The sequence below is a fragment of the Phyllostomus hastatus genome, unplaced genomic scaffold, assembly GCF_019186645.2.
Source record: "Phyllostomus hastatus isolate PE091 unplaced genomic scaffold, TTU_PhHast_1.1 phas_contig_16, whole genome shotgun sequence".
NCBI classification, from domain to species: Eukaryota; Metazoa; Chordata; class Mammalia; order Chiroptera; family Phyllostomidae; genus Phyllostomus; species Phyllostomus hastatus.
The window spans coordinates 10853321-10877994 of NW_025333643.1; the positions used below are offsets into that span (position 1 = coordinate 10853321).

Sequence of the window (24674 nt, forward strand, 5' to 3'; positions counted from 1 at the left end):
TTCACATTTCTACAGTGTTTTGCAATTTGCAACCTTCTTGAATGTTTTATTTAATCCTTGTGAAACAATAGAACAGGTATTGTGTCTATTTTGCAGATAAGGAAATTGAAGCTCAGAAAAGGAAAGTGGTAGAGCTGGCACTAGAGTCCAGGCCTTCTGAAATGGAGCCCAGTGTGGTCTAGGAGGCCCAAGTGGGCAACCGGGTTCATCACAAAGATCTTATGTCCCCGCACCGTCTCCTCCACCCTGTCTCATATCTGATAGGGGGGTATTTATGACTAGTTCATCTTAGTTCTATCCAAATCAGTGAATGTTACGTGTCTGCTAGGGATTAGGCCCTTCAGAACTGTCTAAAGTGTTTTCGGGGGGTGGGGAGGTTTACATGAACAGTTTTGTTATATGAGCTTTCATAGTAATTTGTTATTTAAAATAAAGGGGCCACAAGCCAGGACCTGCCAGTCTTCTTTATTCTCAGAAATTTGAGTCACAGGAGGATTCATCTAGGCGTGCTTTACTGTGTCCCAACAACCAAGAATGTGTGATAGTAGTGTAGCTGGTTAGAGAGGGGTTTCTGCATTTCTAGTGGAAAAAAACTTCATAAACTATGATATTAAAGCAAACCCTTGTTTATAAAGCCATTAAGTTTCAGGGTAACTCCTTTACTATCTTGGTAATTTTTTTCAAGAACTCCAATTAGATATGTAACCAAAACAATACCGTGTTTGTATGTAATCACGTACATTTAGTACTCTAGGTTCAGAATCAAATCATGCACAGAGATTTGTACTTGGATGCTTTTGGTAAGCAATAGAATACTTATTCTTTACAGAGTGTTTGAGAAAACAGATCACATAATGCATTTTCATAGTGACATGTGACACTTGAGGCCTTCTCTTATTCAGGGATGTGCTTCTGGATTGGTTGTGGCTTTTTCAAAGTTCAGATTAATTGGATGAATCTGCCCAGGACTGAGTTGTGCATATCCTGTATCTCAGGAAGCCTGGCAGGCCTAGAAAGCTCAAATTATTCTCAGCGTATGGTTCACATACCTTCTTTTTTGAGACATAAGGTATTCTTCCCCAGAAGGAAAGGCCCCTGGCTGGGAGTGTAGAAAACATCTCAGCTTCCTCACCAGCTTCGACTCACCATGCAAATGTCTGGAGTGGGCTCCTCTGCAAGCCTAGCTGAGGTTGCACCACAACCCTGGCCCTCCTAACTTCCCTGAGAGTTAAGATGTGGGTGGAGCAGCCCTAACAGAGCCAAGGACAGGTCCTAGAGCATCAGAAGAGTGGGTGACTTAGGAGCAGTGAGTGTTGTCCTTTGTGGACAGAGGGTGAAACCTTGGCCAGGATTCCAGTTCCTTATCTGAAGAATCAGCTTGACCGGATGTTCATGTATCTGTTCAGCCCTTGGACTGCCCAGAGTTGAGGGGAAGGGAGAAAGAGAATAGGGATTGGCTTTATGTAAGCAAGCCTTTCTTAGTTGGGTTAGGTTAATGAGATCCCTGAAAGGGAGATGTGCTGGCTTTGGATTGGGAGGAAGGCAGAAGACAGACAGATGTTACCTCTGTTGGAATCCAGGGGTCTGTGTGCAGGAGCTGCACTTCCGGGAATCTCATCTGCTTTCTTAGCAGCTTTTTCATCATACTCACTAAATCTGCAATTTGCTAACTTGGCTCCTGTAACAATTCACGGTTGCAAAGGCAGATGGTTCCTTGTACATGAATATTGGGTGATCATCCACCTGACTCTCAGACTTGCTGAGCAAATGTGGGATTTCGTATATGTGCATAGGGATCAGAGTGGAGACATGAAAGGCAGAGTAAACACGACCAGTTGGGAACATGTACATGCCTGCCAAAGCCTTTCCAGGGCAGGTGTTTCTATGAATGGGCAACAAATTGTACTGCCTCTTCACCTCCTACAGGGAGGACTTTCAGGAGAAAGACTGTGGCAAGAAGCAAGGGTTAAGAAAAACAGTTGTGTTTCACCAGTGGTCCATTTCCTGTCTGGGATGGAGGAACCAGGCTGTGAGGTCGGCCTGCCCCGACCTTGTCCACTGCTCTGCCCTGAACCTGCAGGTGGTGGGGAGGGGAGCCTGGACTGCTCTGCCTCTCAGCAGTTTTGGTTTAGACAAAGGGGCCAGCCCCCATTAGGAATGTTGAGTTTCAGGAAGTGTCGCAGAAACACTGCTCTGGGTGTTCTCTTTGACCACAGCTTGGCCCTCCTGGGTCCTTTCTCTTTGAAGTGTGATGTCCACTATCTGAGCGAATCTGGGAGGGGGGACATCTCTGAGTCCAGGCTTTTGGTCGGTGCGTGGGAACGGGATGTCAACAGGCCTGCTGTGACAGCACATGATGTTTTTGGCTTTGGCTCCTTGGGATCACTGAAATCCTGAAGGGGGTTCATTTTCTAAGAGAGGGTGCATGTGTGTTGGTGTGGTCTCTGCAGCTCTGACGCCCACAGTCTTGCTTGGGAAGACACTGCCTTGTCTGTCCACGTGTGTGGCCGCTGTTGCTGTGCTCGTGTGGCTGTACTTAGTGCTGTGTGTCCTGCCACAAGACTGTTGTGCTGTAGGGCAGATGGCTTGTGGTGTGGGTCCCCGAGGGTGTCCTGACACATGCCTGTTCTCTTTGCCTTATTCAGAGAATTCTCAAAGGAAAGGGAGAAGGCAAAAGCCCGGGGAGATTTCCAGAAGCTCCGGGAGAAGCAGCAGCTCGAAGAGGATCTAAAGGGCTACTTGGATTGGATTACCCAAGCAGAAGATATTGATCCTGAGAACGAGGAGGAAGGAGGAGAGGAAAGCAAACGAAATAGTATGTAGCACCCTTTCTTCCTGCTCTTGACCAGACAACATGTGTGAGAGGCCGGCGTCTGCCTAGCGGCAGGTGTTCCCCCCTCTGACCCAGCCTGTGAGACCACGCCCTCCTTTCAGCCACCCAGTTCGTTCTGTCTGTACCTCAGAGACAACACATCCATTTACCTGCCTCTGAATTTCTGCCTAAGGTTTGGGTTTTAGAGTTGTATCTAGTCATGTGGTTTTAAGGTGGAAGAGGGTCAGCCAGACTCACTGATCACCGCAGGAATTCAGTAAGCCCCGTCCCTTTTGAGCAGGACAGGATGGCATAAGACACATACCTTGCATCACAGGGGCCCAGGATGGCGTTCCCTCCCTTCAGACTGAGCAGTGTTATTAGAACTTGAAGAGCAGGGGCCCTCTCTACCCTCCTGCTACCTGAAGTGGTTCCCACCTGTGCCAGCCATGGGGAGCCAAATGCTTAGCCCACCAGAGGTTGGGAAGAAGCCAGCTCTGAGTAGCACTGGGAGACATGCGAGTCAGTGTGGCTTCTTTGGAGCCCACCCACCTGGTACCCCACAGTGACATGAGGCACCCCGGGGTACTTCTGCACTAGGAAGGCCCAGTGCTCAGTCAACCACTGGAAATCATTGTCAGCATCAGCCAAGATGTCTGTTTTGCCATATGCTTTTTTCACAGACGTGCTCTTACTCTTCCTGGGGCCATCTGTGCCTCGGGTAAGGATGGGTATAGACATTTAGCAGTGGATTTGACTACGATGTGTGTGATTTGTTTCAGGTCTACAATAGTGGATAGTAAACACTGACAATATATTTTGGAGGCGCATGTTTATTGAGAGGCCTGGGAAACCAAGTCAGGCACTACTTTGTGGAAGGGGGCTGAGGGAGCCCCCTTGAATGGAGCCCCTCAGAACTCACACAGTCATTTCTTCATCCAGCAAGGCTGGGGGCTGATCCGGAGGACTCCTGAGATGGAGAGGCTGTGTTTGCTCCCTCTGGGGAAGGGCAAGCCTGCACACACACAGATGCAGCCCGAGGAGACAGAGACATGGGTCGTAAGGGAGGTAGGCATGAGCTGGGGGCTGAGAGGAGGAAGGGCTCTAGGAGAGAGCTGTGAAGGCATTGGATCTGGGCCTTGAAGGAGGATGGATCTAAGATATGTCACAGCTCAGTGTCAGGAGAAACATTCTGAGCCGCAGCAATGGCGTGAGGACATTGAGTAGGCAGATGCAAGGCTTGGAGGAGGTGATGAGCTGTTGGGTTGGCTGGAGCACAGAGGATGTGCAGGGCAGGGAGACACGAAGCAGGGCGGGTGAAGCTGATCTGTGCTGCTTCTGTGGGCAGGGGAGTGTGGGGGCTGAGGCCCATGCTGGAGGGGATTCTTGAGGCACCCTGAGGCTGTGATTCCATGGGGAGTGAGGGTTTCCTGCTATCATGGATGTATCCAGTTGACTGAGTCCTGTGAGCCAATGGGGGAGCTAGTGGGATGCAGGTGCTCTCTTCTCCTCCCTGTCCTTGTTTGTTCCCAGGTCTTACCCTCTGCTCCTAAAGGAAGAGCCCTGGGGTCACCACTTAAAGACTGGGAAACTGGACAAGGATTTATAGTGCTGTGCTTGTTGAATTTGAGATTAGAGTTTATAAGTGGGTGTTTGAGTTTCAAGCTCAGTGGTGTCTTCTAGGTCAGAGGTTCTCACCCCTTGGGCCACAGACTGGCATCGGTCCACAGCCTGTTAGGAACGGGCCACACAGCAAGAGGTGAGCAGCAGGAGAGCGAGCAAAACAGGTGTCTGGTTCCAGAAAGGTTGGAGCCACTGTTCTAGGTGATCAGGTGTAAGAAGAGCATCTACATGTCTTTGGCACAGCTCTCCCAGGTGTTGGAGCCAATCTGAATCCCCACAGCCTTGGCACCTGCCATGTGGCCATCAACAAGCCACTTGTGTGAAGCCTGGGGAATGCCTGTCATGCTTTTCCTTTTCATTCCAAACCTCAGTGTAGATGCTGACCTATAGATGCTTTTCGCCCTTCTCCTAGCCCAGCACCTAGCGTACTGTGTGTAAATCAGTGAAGGTGCTGCCCTTTTCCTGAGCAGAGCACCTTTCTCTGCTGGTGTAGGAGTGTCCTGTAGGGAGCTGAGCAAGGTCCTCTTGCAGTCTGATGTCTTTCAGATCTGCAAGAGGACCTCTATTGCCCCGCCTCCAGAAATAGACAGGGATCCATCTGGGTTCCTGTTACCCCTCAGTGGTGATGCAACCGTTGTTTACAGCCTGTGATTTGAGGAGCAGAGTTTTTCGTGGGGTTGAGGCATTGCCTGCTGGTAGTCCTGAGGGTCCACTCTCATGTCTTAGCCCAGTGTTTCCTGTGTCCCACTGCTGTTCTTAAAGAACCCGACCATGTGATGACAAAATCAGGGCCTCTGCCTTTGGAGACGTTTCCATGGAGGAAAGAAGGAGAAGTGGTGCCTTAGTGTAAGACAGTGGACCAGCTGGCACTGTCATCAAGGGCCAGCAGTCTTCTGTGGAAGCCCAGGGGGTACAGGGATGCAGGCTGGTGGGAATGCAGGGAAGGCTCCATCGAAGAGATGGTAACCTTGCTGAGCTCTGAGGGATGAGCCACCCTGTGCTGCAGGAGGTGGGGACAGCTTAAGCTGAGGACAGGCATGGACAAGGTGAGGAAGGTTACAAATGTTTAAAACCCTTCAGCACATTACTTAGTAATATAATCAAGGAAAGAAATCCCCTTTGAAAGCTGCAGATGCTCAGAGTTCACTTTGTAACCAAGGCTCCAAATCCCGTAAAGCTGCACTGTATCTCTGAAACGTCAGCACTGTGGCTTCCGCTACGCACAGAGATGTGTGACTATACCTGTGTAACCAAATTGGAGTTTGATCCATTACAGCACACACTTCTGTGGAGCGCCCTTGTTCTTTGTCACGCTCATTTGCCAAGTACTGTGGTCTCCTGTGGAGTGAGGCTCACAGTTTTTCCTGAGTCATCAGAGCCTCAGAGCCCTGATGATTAGGGTTGAAAATAAAGGCATAGATCCTAGGCTGTGGGAACCATGTTGGGATGTAATGACTTAAGAGAGCCATGGTGACCTCCCGATGAGGTCCAGTGACCCAGGTCTTCTGGAGAAGCAGCGCTGTGGGCGTCCTGGCAACCTCCTGTGGCTGCTGACCATTTTCTTCTTGTCCAGACAGAAACCACAGGGGAGAGTGCTCAACAAGGCCCATGAGGTCCTCCTCACCAACAAACAGGTTGACTTACTATCTGCACACCCAGGCCTAGTCTCTGTCACCTGTTAGCAGGCAGTGACATGTGGGCATGGCTGGTGCCAGCATGTCCCCTGGGTGTGTCAGATCCACGCCCACACACCTCATACCCAGCCCGGCTTCTGCATTATCTCTGGGGAAGGGGTTGGGACTCTGCTTCGGGCTCCTGATTTTGTCCGCCCTTTTTAGGACACTGACTCCACGGACCGCCGTTTTCAGCTGGGTCCTGCTTGGGATTAGGGCAGCTTCGTGCCAGACATTGAGGAGTTAATGACAGTGTGAGAAGAAGCCTTCTTGAGGGCTGAGCCTCAGCTGAGAGGAGCAAAGGGGAGGGGAGGAGGCTGTTACTAACGTTACTAATAACCCCTGTCATGAGCCCACAGGAGGGGTACTGGGCTGGAGGTCATTCTGCCGCCTCCTCCCTGGAGTTGGCTGCTGTTGAGCTTTTGGACTTGAGTGATAGTACATTTTCCAGTGTCTCTGAGCCCGTTTCCTTGTCTGCAAGAAGGGGATAAAGCTGTTTGCCTGTAGGGCTGTCATGAGGATTACATGTCTGATGACTGGCAGGAGCCACCACAGCTGTAGGAGTACTAGCTGCTGCTCCAGCCATCAGAGATGCCAGGAAATCTTGACCTAAGCAGAATTATTTTTGCAGATTCCACTAGACCTCTACCCAACCTCAGGGCGAGGACCTGTTATAGGACTATGCCCTATACTTTCCTGTTTAGAAACTATAAGGTTCCCAAGTCCTGGTGGAAAACAAACCTGTTGACCTGGTCATTTTTGAGATATGGAAACACAGTTTTCTGGCTCTTGAAGTCCATTTGTAGTTGGTTGATACTTCTGTCAGAGAACAGATGTCATATCAAGTGCTTGGAGATGTGCTCACATGATCTTCTCTCTCTGATCTACTAAACGTCATTTTCTGCTCTGTGGCACCCAACTCTGTCTGGACGTGCCCACCACCTGTGCAGCTCAAATGTGTCCTGGTGCCACATCCCACATCTACGCCGAGGAGTCGGTCTGTGGTGGGACTTGGACGTGGCTTTATTTACAACTTCCTGGAGCTTCCAGTGTAAAGCCGAGGTTGGGAACTCCTGACTGCCTTCCCACTGGAGAGCACACTGTTCCAGGCTCTCACCTGAACGAGGACAAAGGAGCATCAGGCAGGTCGCTCCTGGGCTGTCTGCTGGCTGCCATGACTGGCAGCTCTCACTTTGTGCGTTCACGGACCACTTAAAGTGTCACTTCCTTAAATTTGTTGTTAGAAAGCTGGTATTACACAGTTAATTGAATGGACAAAATCCTCTTAGAAGTGAGTTCCTGAGCATTTGGGAAATTTTCAAGGATAATTTATTTAACTTTTTGCTGAGCTTCAAGTTTCTTAAGAAACTCTGCCAAATCTCAAAGTGATTTTTTAGACGTATGCAGCTGTTTCTGCGTTAACAATGGGGTTTTTCTAGGGCCATTAGAATCTGAAAGCCTCAAGTTCTATTTTAAACTCTTCTCATTGTCAGTGATTAGTCTTAAAAAATAGCATTAAAAATAATGAAATGCTTTTAAAGGGAGCTCATTCTAAAGTTCTGGCCAAAAAAGCAGGGCAGTTTCACTGTGGGAACTAGAAATGATCAATAATCCCTGCAGGGGGGAATGGATGCCCAAAGAGAGGGAGGGAATGCTTGACACCCCACCTCTGGCCACAGGAGAGCCTGTGTTCTCTTCATCAGCCCCAGGGCGGGCCCTTGAGCACGGTCCCTGCGTGCCTCCCACTGCGACCCTGCCCCCACCCCCCAGGTCTTGGTGTGCAAGGCTGCCACAGCCGTCGCCTCCCTTCCGCACCTGCCACCTGGACCACTTTTACTGCGATGTCTGATTTGAGGGTGGGCTGAAAATAGTGATGGAATAGCTGTTTGAAAGCACAAGGCATGGACATTTTCTGGTCCTATTTAAAAGGGTTCTGTCTTCAAAATTTGATTTCTAAAACTGCTTTCATCACAGTTAAACTACCTCAGGGTACATGTTCCAAGTGGCACGTATTCAACTAAAATCCGTAGAGCAAAGGGCTGCCGTTGGAGCTGCATGTGGCAAACACACGGCCAAGACCGCTGTGCTCTGAGGAGAGGCTGCTGGAAGCACCGTGACTGGGGAGGCCGAGTGGGGGAGGGCTGCTGCTCCCCTAGTGCTACTGGGAGCAGTTGCTGGTCCTGGGTAGGTTTCCTAAGAGCTGAAGGGAGACGAACTTGAGGGTGGTTGCCCGGCCCAGGAGATGGGGACAAGGAGGCACTCCTGCCAGGTTTGTGGAGTCCCAAGTCAGGGCTGTTTTGTTTGCTTTTAATTTATTTTAATTACAAAAATAATATTTACCCTCTGCAAAGAATTCATATAATATCAAAGAAATAACATTCTCTCGTTCCTCTTCTGAGAGAGAACCAGACCTGGCAGTTTGGGGCCTGTTTTCCCCAACCTCATCTGTGCGTGTAGGAACACAGGACTTGGTGCAGACAGCTCGCTCACGGGTCCTCACTGGGAGATCGCCCAGCACAGAAGGTTCTGCACCTTGAGTTTTTCACCAAACTGTGTGCTGCAGACATCTTTCCGTATTTTTAAAATAGCACCTAGACTATTTTCAATAATTTGCTAATATGAAGGCTGTAGCAGTGGACTGGATATAGCACATGGGCCTCCACTTTGCAGCAGTTGTCAGAGTTGCGGGTTTGTCCTTGTTGCTGTGATTGGCTGACTGACATCTTCTGTACGGTGAGACTGCATGTGCCTCGGGGCAGGACCAGGGTCTCTTCCTGCTCTTCATTGTGTGGCCAACATCTAGTACAGTGTTTATCTCAAGTACTATTTGCTGAATGAAAGAACAAAGAATAACATCTCACATTTATGAAGTGCTTGCCCTGCGTCAGACACTTTTAGGGCTGTGGGTACATGAATCCATTATTCCTCATGCAGCTCTGTGAGACAAGGACTTAACAGATGAGGAACCTGGAGCACAAAAGATGTTAAGTAGCTTCCCAGGATCCCATGACCATTAAGGCAAAGCTGGGATTTGAACCCAGCTTCTGGCACAGTGTTCACATTAGCCATTATTAATCCCCACAAATGCATGCGCCTGTGTCTGCACCCTCATGTTCACGTATTTGTGGGAGATTACCAGAAAGGGTTTTGCTGGGTCAAAGGGCATGCCATTTAGAAATAGGGGTGCTACGCCCAGTGATGGCAGGTTTCATCCCCACTGACGGTGTGTGCACGTGGCGTCCTCCGCAGGCCCCAGCCCACTTGGCATTCTTTCTGCTGCCCCCACCGCCTTTGCAGTCCCCGTCTCTGGAGCGTGTGGCCTCTACAACAAGCACTAGCCGGCGTGGAACGACCACCGCATCTCAGGGCTGGAAGGTGCTGGAGACCCTGGAGTCATTTCTCTGGCGACCTAGCGGCCATAGGGGAGCTATAGTCATGGTGGCTGACCATGCCTTGCCAAAGCTGAACACAACTCTTGTATTACCGTATTCACTAGTTTCCTCTTAAAACAACCCTTTATGACGTGTAGGTCCAGCTACTGTTAACATCTCAAGAGTGATGAAACTAAGGTTTAACAAAGTTGGGTAACCTGCCCGTGGTCATCCAGCCAGTGAGTACAGGGCTGGGATTAGACCTGGTGTGCCCAAGCCCAGTGCCCACCTTGCGAACATCCCCATGCCCTGTTCTGGATAGCAGCACTGGCTGGGCGAGAACAGCAGTCAGCACCCAGGACTCCTGACTCCCTCTGAAGTGCCCTCTCCCTAACACCCTTCCTACCCTTCTTAGAGGGGAGGGCAAACACTGGAAACCTTTGCTTAGACTAGGTTGATTGTTTATTGTTAGTGGCTTAGTTATTTACTGCCGTTGGTTGTTTATTTAGGACAGATTCTTAAAGACAGGCATTTTGTTGAGTAGCTATAAAACGGGTACTTTCGATGCACTGGCCAGATCCTGAACTGTAGGTTTCCTCGTAGGACAGTTTCAGGTTTTGCGTATCACAGCCCAAGGATGTTTGCACCTCTCGGGTCCTCAGGGGCCTTGTTTTCGTTGCTCTTGCTGCCCTCTACTGAATCATAATGAAATCGCTTGTGTTCAACCTGAAGGGGTCACATTGGCCGACTTGCTAAAAGAGGATAAGAAGAAAAGGAAGTTCTGCTGCTTTCGCCAACGCAGGGCTAAAGATCACGGTAAATTGCTGAGCTTGAACCTTGTCTCCAGGAGACTCTTCTCCTGGGACCTCTGCTGCCTGTGCTCGCACATAGGCATGGTGTGACGTGCATGTCCCTGTGTGCTGTGTCTGTAAGATGCCTATGTTTTAATTGCCTGATTTCTTTGAAACTTGGTTGTGTTGTTTTTTTTCTTGTCTTTCCCCAAAATGTGTATCTTTGCAAGACAGCATTGCAAGTTCCTTTCTCTGTGAACTGTACCTTTTTAAGAGGCAGCTGAACCAACTCAGAAAATTTATTTAATTCAGCATGAATATTCTTAGACTGGAAGACAGACTTTTTAAACACTTTTCCCCAAATGATGCTTCTTCATCATTTCATCTAAAATGTCTCAGTTTGGATGAAAGTCCAATGATGTTATTTCATTGATTTTTTTTCCCCCCCAGGGTACATTTTTCAAATGGCCTCTTGGCCTTTCACTCTCCGGCAGGTTTGCCCAGGATCATGCGCAGCCTACTACAGGCTGTTTCACAAATGAAGTTAAAAGTATACTTCTAGGATGCAAAGATTTTTGGATACTTGCTGTTCAAAGTAGGAATGAGGAAAGGGCCCAGGGGAGAAAGAGTCAAGTTACCAGCTATGCTCTAAAATAATGCTAAACATAGCCCCTCCTCGGAAACCCTGAGGTTAGTGTGAGGACCATCCCCAGGCAGGGCAGTTACGCGAACAACCGGCACCCTGCCCGGCCCACCAGGTCACCAGCATGGTCCTGCAGCTACATCAAGCTTTGCCTCTGCACACCTCCCCATTTGCCTAGTTACCCCGACCAAGACAACTCTGCAGGAAGAGTCTGTCTTAGACGGCTCTGCAGGGACACAAAGCAAGCTGCTAAAATAGAAGAGGGGACATGTTGCAATATTTTCTCAGGAGTGACCTCTGCCACCTGTGGGAAGACTAAGTCCAGAGGCTTTGGGCATTGGACTTGAATGAGACATGAGTGGCCTGACTGAAGGTTGTATTAGATCCCTGCTCTCATCAGAAGGCCTGAAAGGGCAAAGGGGCAGAGAGACTGCCAGATAAAAGCCCCCATTACTCCAAAAGCATGTCGTGGTGCCGGGAAGAAGAGGACTAGGAGCAGGAGCTTGCCTGACTGTGGACAGTGAGTTGGGGGCAGAGATGGGGCTGATTTGTTCAGCTTCAGTGTTTTCGAAGAAAAGGCTGGGTTCTCTGCAGCTCCTGGAGGCCTCTGCAGGAAAAATGGGCTTCAGCTAAGCAGGAAATTCTGCCATGGATGAAAGAAAACACGTTTTCAGAGACCACTTAGGACTGTAGCTCTGGGTAGGTCGTAAGGAGGAGATGAGTGGTTTCTGTCCCCAGAAGAAAAGGGACCCTTCTTTGGGCTTCTAGGTACCTGCCCTCCTCAGCCATGGCTTGGGCCTTATGACTTTTCAAGGATTCTTGAGGCTTCCCTCTTGGCTTTCTGAGAAATCTCTAGGGAGAGGAAACAGTTTAGTATTTCCAGGAAACTTTCTGTATTTTGAGTAGGGGAAGTCTCTTATTGACTGAGATACTCTGGGACCCCAAGGCAGGCCCTGACATTGCTGGTGACAAGGGAGGCAGAGGCTGTTGTGTGAATGCTGTGCTCCCCGTGTCACTGGCCATGTAGGAATAGTTATTGTCAGGGCATGATTCTTGCTTTAGACACAGAAACCTTGGCCTGGCCTTGACCCACATTCTCCAAGAAGAGTCTGGATTCTTTGGAGCAACAAGAATCTGTTACCCTGCGACAGCTAAGCATGTCACCACTAGTGAGCACAGGCAAATTCCTTCAGGGGTTGTCGTGGCACTGCTTGTGCTTGTCATGAAAATAAGATAAAAACACAAGATCTTGGCTTCAGATCCCCTCTCTTCGAGGAAAGTGTCCATGACTGCCCCTGCTCAATTGTCCAGCCTCACTCTACACCCTGCCTTTGAACGGAAACAGTGAGGAGCTGTAGGCTGCAGGGGCATGGAGGGAGATGTTGAAAGAAATCCTCAGTGTGCGCACAAGCCTGTTCTGTGGGGCCAGTGGAGGAGTGAAGTTCCTGGAGGCCCAGGACATCTGTGGGCCCAGTTTGGCTGGCTCGGGAGTCTCGGGGGGCCGCTCCTTCTTGTGCTTCTCCAGTTCCTAGGCTGCTCTTCTGGGAGGTGACTTCTGGTGACCCTCCTGAGGTGTTAGAGGGGCCTCACAGTCCTCATTCCCTGCTCTCCTTGCTGAGCTGGGGGAATACCAGGGGAAACCCCCCTGGTGCTGGGAAGAAAACCAGACAGCCTGTGGGTGTTTCCTCTTTACTCAGTTGTAGGAGACCAGGGGTCATGGGTCTCAGAGATGGTGTCACCCGACACCTGATTTCTAGGTTAAGTAACTAAGTGCAGGAGGAAAAGGGGCTGGTCCCCATAACACCAGTGACAAAGACCAAGCTTCTCTGACATTCTTCTGGAGTCTTGGCCTCAGTAGCCTCCAACACTGAAGGAAGTTGTTCTGAGATTTTGCTGTGATTATTCACAGTGAACACAATTTTGGGGCTGCCTACTTGGACCTATACACAGACTCATCGATTGTGTTGCATGTGTGTGTATATGTTGATTTCCCTCTGAATTCACAAGCCAGGCCAATTTGGTTGAGAGGTGTGTTGTCCTTTAGACTGTGAGTGGAGAGAGGACTATTCAGGCATTGGTGGAAATGCTCGTTGTGGTGGCCCGAGAACATGCATTTCCCTGGTTTATGTTGTGTGGCCTTGCCTATGATGGCATCAGGCCCAGCGTAAAGTGTTAGGGAAATAATGTGACCTGGGCTGCTGGGAAAGGCCCTGGCATCTGTCATCTGTGGTCCAGGGTACACTGGGCTGCTATCTGGCCTCATTTCCTGACTGACAGCAGCACTCAGGGCCCATCCTCAGCACCCCGGCACTTGAAGCTCAAGTGTCGATCCTGGAGCTCTCCCCAGAGAGCCCAGTGCATGGAACAGATCACGAAGCAGGGGGCCTGAGGTTCCCCAGATTTCCAGCAGGTAAATGGCACTACAAGCCAGTATCGCACTACAGGCGTCAGGCTTGTCCTCATGCCTGGGTTCACCCAGATTCACTGAAAATGGTTTTTAAATTTATGTGTTTTTTAAAAAATAAGAACTTCCTCAACAAAGCTCAAAAATTCCCTGGAACATGTGAGGGAAAAGGACTTAGAACTTCTCTGCATGCAGATGGTCTTGGGCTTGCTTCTGCAGAAGGGTCTGGTGCAGGCGGCTGGCACAGTGGGGTCAGAGGGGTCTCTGCTGGCATCCTGATGGGTCTGGCCATTTGTCAGCAATTAACACTGGATCCCTGCTGAAGGGGACAGAGGGCAGTTGGTTTGGGGGAAAGGGCATGTGTTCCAGTGATTTGCCCATGGGTTTATTTACTTGGGTCTCTATAATTCTTTGTTTTGATTTTTACAAAGTCTCAGTGTCAGCTTGAATTTCGCACTATTCACGTTTGCTGGCCTGACCTTCGGTAAGTGGTCAGGCTGTATGTCACATTCCTCAGGGTTCATAAATGTCATTAGGTCAGCAAGTCGATGCCGATGGATTAGAGGCTTGCTTGGCTTTTGGGGCTTTTCGATTTGTGGAGTTTTAAATATGTACCACCGTGTACACCAACATACACCAATACCAAAATGTATACCAGTATATCACCTATGAGCCAAAGCCACAGGGAGGGTGTGGCTTGCTGGGAAGGATGCCGAGGAGGGAGCAGGAGAGCTTCCTCGTGTCTGAGCTTGTGTCCCACGGCTGGCCAGCTAGTTCTCCCATCTGTGAAATCACAGAGTTTGTTCATGGAACCTCAGAAATCCATTCCAGTCTTAACCATCTGTGATTCTCCTGTCTTCATTTTTAAAAATGTAGATGAGATTGTATGGGGCTAAGTGAAGTAAAACTTGTATCAATTTATTAACATTAAAGAAATGAATATTCAGTGCAAGTGAAGGGTGAAATGTTTTAATGGACACACGAGCTCCTTGCTTATGCCCACCCGGCCTGATGTTCTCTATGATTTTGGAAAAGGAAACGCTGTCCTGCCACGGGCGGAGAGGCTGGAGTGGACAGAAAGGCTGTAGGGTCCCCATCAGAGTTCGGTTCCTCTGCTTGGATTTAGAGGCTGGGTCAAGGTCCATTTCCAGGACCAAATGGAGTCACCAAATTCTAGCATAGTCACTCCCCTTTCCCTCTCCTCCCCACTCTCTCTGGCAACATCATTCTGGAGTAGATTTATTTATTATGGGTCTGTGGCTCTGTAGGTGTCAAGCAAGTATAACAAAAAAAATTGCTGTCCCCACAACAGGCTAAGGTAGACAGAAGTAACTCAGTGTTGGATGGGAGAGATACAAAGCAAGAGTGAGTCGGAAGTGTGGAACACTGTCACACCAGATGCCTCTGTGCAGTAATGCATGTGGCTGGGGGGAGCGACACTGGATTTAGACCATCCAGGGAATATTGCTTTGTATCCAGAGAGCTCTGTGAGAGCTTTGCAAGATGATAGAGTTACTATTCATGAGCCTCACTGATTGCCTGATGCTGTGGGCTTGTTTGGGGTGACCCACTGTGGTGTGACCCTCACTGTGTTTTATCTCATTTAGTTCTGCCAGCAGCCCTGAGATGTAGGTACTCCCCATTTTACAGGTGGGAATATGGGGCCTTGGAGAAGCCCACTGACCAACGTGAAGTTAAACTTAGATCTGGGCAACCTGAGAGCCCACACTCAGCCACCACCCTGCCCCACCTGAAGGAGGGGCCGGCATCAGCTGGGAAGGCCAGAGAACCTTTCTCCGACAGCACAGCCCTGATGCGTGCCACACCATGTCTCTTGTTGTTGCTGTTTGGGGATTTTGGCTTTATTTCTCATCTTTTCCCTCATTTAGTCTAGAGAGCAGCTAGTACGTTTCAGTCACTAATAGCTGGCACACAGCCAGAAGTGCCATGCGATGTCTCCTCCACCTGCACGGGCAGTTTGTACTTCAATCTGTTTCAGTCGTGTTGTTTGAAAAATGAAGCTTAGGAACCAAACGCTGCAACTGTATCGCTCTCATCATGGGGCATGGCCCCAGGGGATAAAAAGCCATACAGATTTAGCTTGTTCAGAAGTTTGCTCTTTTCAAAATAATAACTAAAGTTATGACATGATTAATAGTAGAACCATGAAGTAGTTAACTGTTAGAGATGGAAGGACCCTTAAGAGTGTGGAGTTAGCAGACCAGGACACTAAAGCCTGGAGAGAGGGGGGACTCTGTCCCATGCAGAGTCAGGACCTGACTGGGGCCTGAGGACCCCACCCCCCACTCTCAGCTTCTGCCCTCTTAGGCCACCAAGGAAAACATTCCACAGAGATGGCTCGTGGTCATATTTATAAGGGTCTCCCACTGTGATTTTCTTCATCCTGTTCTTGAAAAGAAGGCTGACCCCATGGGAAAAACCTATAACAATGAACTTTGTTGAATTTTACAACTTTTTAGTCTTTCTTCTGAAGCCAAGGCTTGAAACAGCCATGTAGAAGAGGATTGCAGGAGCATCTTTGTGCGTGTGTTTCTTTTCACAGAGCTTTCTGCTAAATGTTTTTCCATGATTGGACTATTGGTCTTCTTGGTTTATTTTTGTCTCTCTCTCTCTCTTTTTTTTTTTTGCATGGATTTGTGAAAAAGTGAATCAAAGTGTGTAGTGGGTTTTTTTGACCTAACTAAGGAAGAGAAAGTTATTCTGCGAGAATACCAGTTGTGTGATGTGGGTCTGTGATTCTGCTCATTGGGCCTTTCCTTTGAAACCTTTGCCTAAATGTTCCTGCTGAGACTCCCACCCAGGCAGGCCCAGTTTATGGGGTGCTCACAAAAGAAAAGTCATCTTCTCTGTTGCCTTCAGAAAAGATACTTCTTAGACCTCTGGGCCCTTTGAGTCAGGTCCCCCGACCCAAGGGGAGTCATTCACACCGCGCCACCACGCCTGTCACCAGAACAGGGTCAGCAGACTGGTGGCTGTGCACACAGAGCCCACTGACACAGCTCTTTGCCCTCTGTGCCTGGGCTGACCACAGTCTCCACCATAGCGCTCAGGTGCCACCACCAGTGTTTGTGGATGAAACCGAGTCATCCTTGCTCAGAGGAGCCATGTGGAAAGAGGCCACAGGGGGAAGGCCTTCTTACTGACGCTGTAAGGTCTATAAAGACACTTCCAGTTTGAAATTAAGCATGAGGAAAAAGCGGAGCATGTGTTTGGGTGACTCTCCCAAGTTTACATCTTCCATGGTCTCTCCTAACACCAGAGCAGAATTAGTCGCTCCTTGCCCAGACCCCTGAGAGGGGTCTGTATTTCTGCATTTCACAGTTAATTGAAATCCACTGGGGGCTTGCCTCTCCCATGGGCTCTCCAGGGCAGGGGCAGTGCTGAGCCTGTCTGTGCCCCGCACCTCCGTCACCACCTGGTCTCCAGCACTCACTCGTGATGTTTATGGAGTTAATCAAGTGGATGGGAAAAAACACTGAGGTGCCAGATTGTGTCCCTGGGGTGTCCCTGGGCCTCCTGACAATTTAGTGGTTGCATTTCCACATTTCCTCCACTTCTCCAGCTCAGGACCCTGCTGTGCAGGAGGGAGACATGCCCCGAGACCCTGGCTGCACTGGGACCACAGTCAGCTTTCCCCTCTGACCACTGGGTGGGGGGAACCTCCTACCCACAGGCTCTACTTCCTAGTGCTCTAGTCCTGGTTCTTTGGTGAGAGCCTCTGTATGCTGGCTTCACAAGCTCAGCAGAACTTAGACATCATATAAACTATCTAAAGGTGGTTAGAGTTCTTAAATTTTAAAAAAGATTTTGTGCTTGGTACTTTCATGCACTTCTCCATCCACAATTCCTCCTCTCCTTCAATATATTTAAAATAAGACTTTATTCGTGAAGTATTGGTCTATTCACAGATGTTCTAGTACACCCGCTGGGGCAAGCAAAGATGTAGCTGTACCTGAAGTGTCTTGGTGGCCGCGCAGTGCAAACCTGGAAGCCAAGAGAACGAGCTGGTACCAGGCGCAGTGACAGGATTGTTTCGTCCCTAGGTTGCTTTTCTTGGGAAATATCTGGAGGGACAGAATTTGCTCCTGGTGGGGACTCTGGGCTTTTTGGGCAGATTAGGAAATCAGAGGCTTCCCTACGGTGGAGGTGCCTGACTTCTCAGCACTTCCTTTTGCTGGTCAAGCTCCTGAGGGCCCTTCATCACCCTTCTCCCAGGTCCCCAGAGGGTCTGCCTTGTGTCTTGTATCCACCCCGCTCCTGGGTACGCAGCGCCTCCAGGGCCCCACCTGAAGGGTTTCCTTCTCCCCACAGCCAGCATGCCGACCAGCGAGACGGAGTCCGTGAACACAGAGAACGTAAGTGGTGAAGGCGAGAACCAAGGCTGCTGTGGAAGTCTCTGGTGAGTGTGGAAGCTGCCTGCCCTCTAGGCTTCTGCTGTAGTCATCTTAGAGAAGCAAATGGAGTTCGGGGGCCACATCCTCAGGGGCAAAAGGGGCGAGTGTTTGGGGGACTCTCCCAAGTTTCCATCTTCCATGGTCTCTCCTAATGCCAGAGCAGAATTAGTCGCTCCTTCCCCAGACCCCTGAGAGGGGTCTGTACCCCTTGGTCCCTTTTCTACCCTCTTGGTCCCTTTTCTACCCCCAGCCCCTCCCATCCCTCTTCCTCCAGAGCAGCAGTCCTGCTGAAGTGCAGCCTGCTGCACAGGGTGCCAGGTAACCCACCGTCCCACTGTGTCCACTAGGTGCTGGTGGAAAAGAAGAGGCGCGGCCGAGGCTGGGCCCTCTGGGTGTCGGCGGTGGGGGTAAATGGACCAGTTCTTCTCCAAGTCTGGTGTTGGTGTCAGTGCTTAGAAGAAGAGCTTGTATGGCAGAGTGGCTGACTAGAATGTGCTACATATTTAAGTTTCCCTTCGTGCATGGGTTCTCCCAACCTCATGCACAGCAGCTGGATGGCAAGACCCTGCCCACCTCTGCTCGCAGCACTTTTTCTTGGGAGCCTTGCACCACCCTTTTCTAATAGTGGAGGGTGCCATCCCGTTAACCCCCATTGGCTTCTTTCCTGGAGGATTTGGACTGCTGCAGTGGGGGACTAGCAGGGTGAAATGTGCCTGCTTGGGTTGGGGGGGCATCCATGCAGTTTTGTTTTGTTTGCTTCCATGTGGCATCTTTTAGGTCTTATCTCTGCAAAATATAGGTGTCATTTTTAAGAGAATTTGATCTCCTTCATAGAGGTGCATAAAAATGATGTGTTGTAGGCAGGATATTCAACAGTTTGCAAAGTGCATTTGCTGTCTTTCTCTTGCTCTGCCCTCCGTACAATATTTTGAAGCAGGCAGGAAATGGGTTTATCTTCCCCATTTTACAGATGAGAACACAGAGGCCCCAAAAGATATGCTGCTTGCCCAAACTCACACAGTTAGTGAACAGCGGAGCCAGGACTCCTGGTCCAGTGCTTCATTAGCCACAGCAGCAGCAGCATATGCTGCTGTTGAGCTGTGTGTCTGGTTGCAGGCAGGAGAGGCCCTGCTGATTTCAGTTTGGGGAACGTGGGTGGGGGCAGGGGAGAAGGACCCCTGGCATCACTGCCTGTGCCATGGCTGCTCAGGGCATCTAGCTAAGAGCCTCTTCTTTCTGGGGCCCCAGGGGGTGCTCCGCCTGGCCTGCCTGGACAGGCAGCATCTTATTCCTGCTCTGCAAATACCCCAGCTGGCCTGCTGCAGGAACTGGGGGTGCTGAGTCCTGCTTCTGTGCATGGCTTTTCCTTTATCTCAGCTGACATGATGGGTGGGGGTCGGTGGGGAGAGTATGCTCAAGCCTTCCTAACACGAATGATATTCTTTTTGTCTTTCAGTCAAGCCATCTCAAAATCTAAGCTCAGGTCAGTATCTTCTTTCTATTTTTACGTAAGCAGGTGTGTTGGTTTGTTACCTTTAACTTCTGAATTTTACATGGAGTTGCTCCATGGAGAACAGTATTCAGATAAAAGATCCATCTGCCTGGTAAACATTAAGCTCCTGTCTAGGAGAGCAGCATAGTTAGTAGATGCCAGAGATCTTGCCCCAGAGCAAAGATGCAGCAGTGAATAATTTCTCACCACTAACCAGCCCTTCATATTCCCTCCTGGAGGTGTTTCTCTAGGAATAATATGTCTTGTCAATTTTCTGCCTAAAGGTTTCTCATAGAAGGAGGTTCAGGACATTTTCTGAGGTGCTAGTAATGTTCTGTTTCTTGCCCTGGCTGTGGTTTACATGGCCAGTTGGTAAAAACTCATTGAATTATATACCTATGATTTGTGTGGTTTTCCATATAAATGTTCTTTTTAAATTAAAAACATTTTACCACTATATATAAAATTTAATTTGAACATAGAACTAAATGTGAAACCTAAAACTGTAAACATTCTAGAAGAAAACAGGAGAAAAATCTTTGAGGCCTTGGGTTAGGCAAAGATTTTCTTGGCTAGAACACTCAAAGCACCAGCCATAACAGAAAAAAAAATGATAAATTAGACTTCATCAAAATGAAAACTCTTGCTCTTCAATAGAAAATAAAAAAGGTAAGTTCTAGACTGGAAGAAAAAATATTTGTAAAACACATTTGATAAAGGACTAGTACTTTGTATATGGAAAGAATAATATATAAAGAATAGTGTATATAATAAGAAAGCAACCCAACATAAAATGGAAAATAGATTTTAAGAGGCATGCTATCAAAGAAGAGAGATGGATGGAGAATAAGCACATGAAATGACCATTGGTCATTAGGAAAATGCAAATTACAATCACAGTGAGATACCACTACATACCTATTAGAAAATTTCTTTACACCTATGGGTCAAATTTAAAAGTCTGACAATACTTAGTTCTGACAAGACTGTAGATCAGTGGGAATTCTCATGTACTTCCACTTGTCAAATGACAGACATTTTTAAAACAAGTTGGCAGTTTCTTATAAAGTTGAACATATATTTACCTTATGACCCAGTAATCCCATTTCTAAGATTTATGTCAGGGAAATGAAGATACATGCCTACACAAAAATTTTTATATTTATGGCAGCTGTATTTACAATTGCCAAAACTGTAAATAACTCAAATGTCTGTCAAATGGTGACTGGTTAGAGAAGTTATAGTTCATCCGTATGGTGGAAAAATGCTCATCAATAAGAAGGAAAACTGATAGAAGTGACAGCACAAATGAATCTGAAAAGAATTTTTGCTAAGTGAAAGAAGCCAGTCTCACAAAGTATATTGTATAGACAGGACAGGCTGCCTATTTACAGGACAGGCTGATAAAGCAAAACAATAGGATCAACCAGCCAACCAACAAAACCCCAGATCAATAGTTGTCACGGTTTGGGGTGAGGAGACTGATTTGACCCCAAAGGACCAGGAAGGAACACTTGGAGTGATGGAAATAGTCTAAATCTTAACTGTGGTGGTGGTTACAAACAGTATATCTAAAAAGAGTAAATTTTGATATCTATAAATTATATCTCAATAAACCAGACTTTAAACATAAGTTTAAAAGCCCTTCCATGACTCCCTGTTGTCAGAGGGCATGTTAATTCCTCCATAATTTGACCCCTGGCTCACCATCTGGCCTTGTCTTTTGGTAGTGCCTTCTTGCTCCCCACTGCTCTGTTTTAAGACAAACACACACATTTTCAAACACACTATTTCTTCTCACCTAAGTCGCCTTAGTCCTGCAGTCTCCCCTGAGCCCAGTGCCCTTCCCTCTGCCCCCTGCGAACTCCTGCTGAACTGTGGAGGGTCAGTGCAGATCTCGGTTCTTCAGAGAAGGCATCCTGACTCTTAACAAAGAGCACTAGCAGCTCCCTTCTCTTTGCTCCTGTATCTGGTGCTTTGGGAATAGCGCTTGGTACGGATTTATAATTTATGACCCTGCATGCTTTGGATAGGGGCCATGGGACCGTGTCTTCTTCATCTCCATATGCACAGTGCCTGGCACAGAGCCTGGGCACTCAGCACCCAGTGGGGGTCAAGATGGGGAGTGCTGCAGGATTTCAGGGATGTGGCAATAAGGTAACCTTATTGTCACATTGGTGGGAGACACCTATGACTGGTCACTGCAGCAGAGACCCACCAAGGCTGGATCTTACTCAGGCTAGTATCCACCTTGCTAGTGTGTGCTGAATTATTTGAAAGAATCCAGCCTAGAGGGGACAGTCTTTAGTGTCCTCTGTAGAACTTTCCTTTGCTGGGCATCTTGTTTTCAGCTGCTGTTACCACTGTAAACCATACAGCAAGAGCAGTAACAAAATGTACCTTGTTAGTTCTAAGTCTTGCTGAAGAGTTAGCACAATGCTTTCTTTGCCTGGTCCCCGGGTTTCAGTGTGTTTAACTTGGCAGTGCAGCTGAGTCAGCCACAGCTGCTGCCTGGACACAGCCTGGAGAGTCCTCCGACTCAGGCGCCACGAGCACAGCCCGCTTCACCACACAGTCCTGGGGCAGGGGTGTTTCCACAGAGAGACAGGATAAGGGAGAGAATACTTTCCCTCATTACAAACTGGAACTGAAAGGCAGTAAAGGACATGCTACTTGTCTGTTTGGCTCAGCTCATTTTATTTGCATGAAAACACGATTCAATATTGGCTCTTCTCCTAAAGGTATATTTTGAACATCACTAGTGAGAAAGGGCACCTGGTGACTCAGTATGAAGACTCATGTCCTACCCAGCTTCGGCAGCTCTGCCAGGCTCCAGAGAAATCTCCCAGATTTAAGAAAGGACTGAAAGTTTCCCTAAAAGGAAAACTGGTTCTGGAGCACTCCAATGCCTGATAAATTTTGTATGATGATTGAGAGGCTGCGAGAGATGTAATGACAAGCTAAGTGGCTCTGTGCACCAACAGATCCATGTACCATATGGGGGGATGTGAACTGCATATGCATGATAGCTCAGCTTTGCATCTGCACATGGGTTTGGAATATCTAGATTTTCTAACTGGCTTGAGGACTCTCTGTGACAGCTTGTGGAGTTCTCTGAAGCCATAGTAAGGAAACTGATAGCATGATCAAATCAAGATATAATACTTTAAAAAGTTGTATTTTAAGATCAACGTAATTTGTATTCTGAGGTCTGTTCATTTCTCTGCCATTTTTTTCTTGTCTTTCCTTCCCACACCCCTGCTCCAGTCTGGGCCTCCCATACCGGGCCTCCTGGGGTGGGAGACAATTTCCCAGTGAAGCTGATTGGACACACAAGGCTCTGTCTGACATTCGGAGAGTAACGTCTGCCTCTCTTTCAGCCGGCGCTGGCGTCGCTGGAACCGATTCAGTCGCAGAAGATGTAGGGCTGCCGTGAAGTCTGTCACGTTCTACTGGCTGGTTATTGTCCTGGTGTTTCTCAACACCCTAACCATTTCCTCTGAGCACTACAACCAGCCCGACTGGTTGACGCAGATTCAAGGTACAAGCAGGGGCTGTTCAATTTTTTACCCTAATGAGGGATCCTTGAGGCTGTCAATTGCACTTCAGTCTCGCCTGCTTGATGTGTGACAGGGTGCAGGAACATTTCTAGTGTGCATTCACTTGGAAGACAGTGGACTGTGCAAGCACAGGGTGCCCCTGGCATGGAGGTGCAGGCTGTGTGTGGTGAAGGAAGCACCTTGGAGCTGACGAGCACCAGGGCATCTCCTTGTCTTCACCCCGTGACCACGTAGGGTCCAGGAATCTTCCAGTTGGAAGGGACCTCCATCGCTTCTCCCTCTCCCTTACCCCACTAAAAGGAAGCTTTATTTCCCCTTGTTCTTGGCAAGTGGTGATTGTTCCCTTGTCTTGACTGTCCCAGCAATGGGGTGTGGTTTTTGTCCCCAAAGACAGCCCTTTCTGAATGTGACAGTTTTGAGCCATTGAGAAGCCCTGTTTTACAATCAAGTCAAATCTGTTTCTGTCCAACTCTCCAGCCTGCTGGGAGGTATTTTCTGCTGATAGAAATGACCTTGATAGGCAACTGCTTCTTATGTTGTGGTGCTGTAAACAAGACTGGACAGATCTTTTGTGACTGATGGAAACAAAATATAACATGATGGACTAAATGGAGAAAGCATCAGAGATTATGTGGTAAACTGCCCCTCCCTGTTTTAGAATCAGTGAAACAGAGGCCCGGAGACACCAAGGACTCTCTGCAGAGTCCCACGTCCAGGGTAGTAGCGGCAGCAGGACTAGAACCTGGCAGACAGGCAGACCACATGTGTTAGTGCCACGTTTCTGTAATGGAAGCATTGGCAGAGAGGGGGCAGAGGTGCTTGGGCATTTCCGGCAGGGGCTGACTGGTAGTGGGGAAGAAGCGGAGCCTGAGCCACTGCCACCATGAGATCCCAAGGACAGGAACCTCTTTGTCTTTCCAGATATCGCGAACAAAGTCCTCCTGGCTCTGTTCACCTGCGAGATGCTGGTCAAGATGTACAGCTTGGGCCTCCAGGCATACTTCGTCTCTCTTTTTAATCGGTTTGATTGCTTCGTGGTGTGTGGCGGAATTACGGAAACGATCTTGGTGGAACTGGAGATCATGTCTCCCCTGGGGATCTCTGTGTTTCGCTGTGTGCGCCTCTTACGCATTTTCAAAGTGACCAGGTGAGGACATATGTATGTTGCTGCAGGTGTTTCCTGAACATGAGGTGGTGGTGAGCCACATCCCTGGTCAGGTGAAGTTCTGCGTTCCGGGGTTACACCCTCATCTTGACTTGCAGGCACTGGACATCCCTGAGCAATTTGGTGGCATCCTTGTTAAACTCCATGAAGTCCATCGCTTCACTGTTGCTTCTGCTTTTCCTCTTCATCATCATCTTCTCCTTGCTCGGGATGCAGCTGTTTGGTGGCAAGTTTAATTTCGACGAGACGCAGACCAAGCGGAGCACCTTTGACAATTTCCCTCAAGCCCTTCTAACAGTGTTCCAGGTGAGCCCTCCCGTCTGCCTCTCCCTGAGAAGCACGTAAGCAGACGCCTTCTTGTCTGTCCACAACTCAGGGAGACAGAATGATTCCATTTTCATTAGTAACCTCTGCCCCAATAATGCTCTGACAAGTTTTGTGCCATTTAAGCCATTTCTTTTGCATCTTAATCCAGCTGTCTACATGATGTGCGGTTTAATGTTTTCGTCAGCCCACTGGCTCTGAGGTTTCTGTGAGATAGGCTCTGAAATCCTTTTCTGGTTCTGTGCTAAGCTTTGATCGTGGGCAAGTTTTGTAATCCGGGCTATAACAGATGTACGCAAAGAAGTGAATTCTAAAGCCCTAATGCTTCTGTGACGTGAGGAATCAGGGTGATGAGAGAGCTGTGACGGCCTCTGCCCCGTTGTTGCCCTCCCACGTGTGAT

The 24674-nt window shown here is 48.6% G+C and overlaps 1 protein-coding gene across 6 annotated transcripts in view; it reads left to right on the top strand.

The window, feature by feature from the left end:
- CACNA1D (calcium voltage-gated channel subunit alpha1 D) overlaps positions 1 to 24674 on the top strand; it is a 325060-nt gene that overhangs the window by 217947 nt on the left and 82439 nt on the right. For 4 of the 6 annotated variants that reach the window (XM_045832502.1, XM_045832503.1, XM_045832506.1 and 1 more), the window contains exons 9-15: positions 2646 to 2815; positions 17650 to 17737; positions 18080 to 18139; positions 19189 to 19215; positions 22605 to 22765; positions 23706 to 23931; positions 24048 to 24255. In XM_045832502.1, the coding sequence (XP_045688458.1) occupies positions 2646 to 2815; positions 17650 to 17737; positions 18080 to 18139; positions 19189 to 19215; positions 22605 to 22765; positions 23706 to 23931; positions 24048 to 24255 (940 nt within the window). The remainder of the gene's footprint in view (positions 1 to 2645; positions 2816 to 17649; positions 17738 to 18079; positions 18140 to 19188; positions 19216 to 22604; positions 22766 to 23705; positions 23932 to 24047; positions 24256 to 24674) is intronic. The other 2 variants (XM_045832505.1, XM_045832504.1) reach the window with 1 other exon arrangement.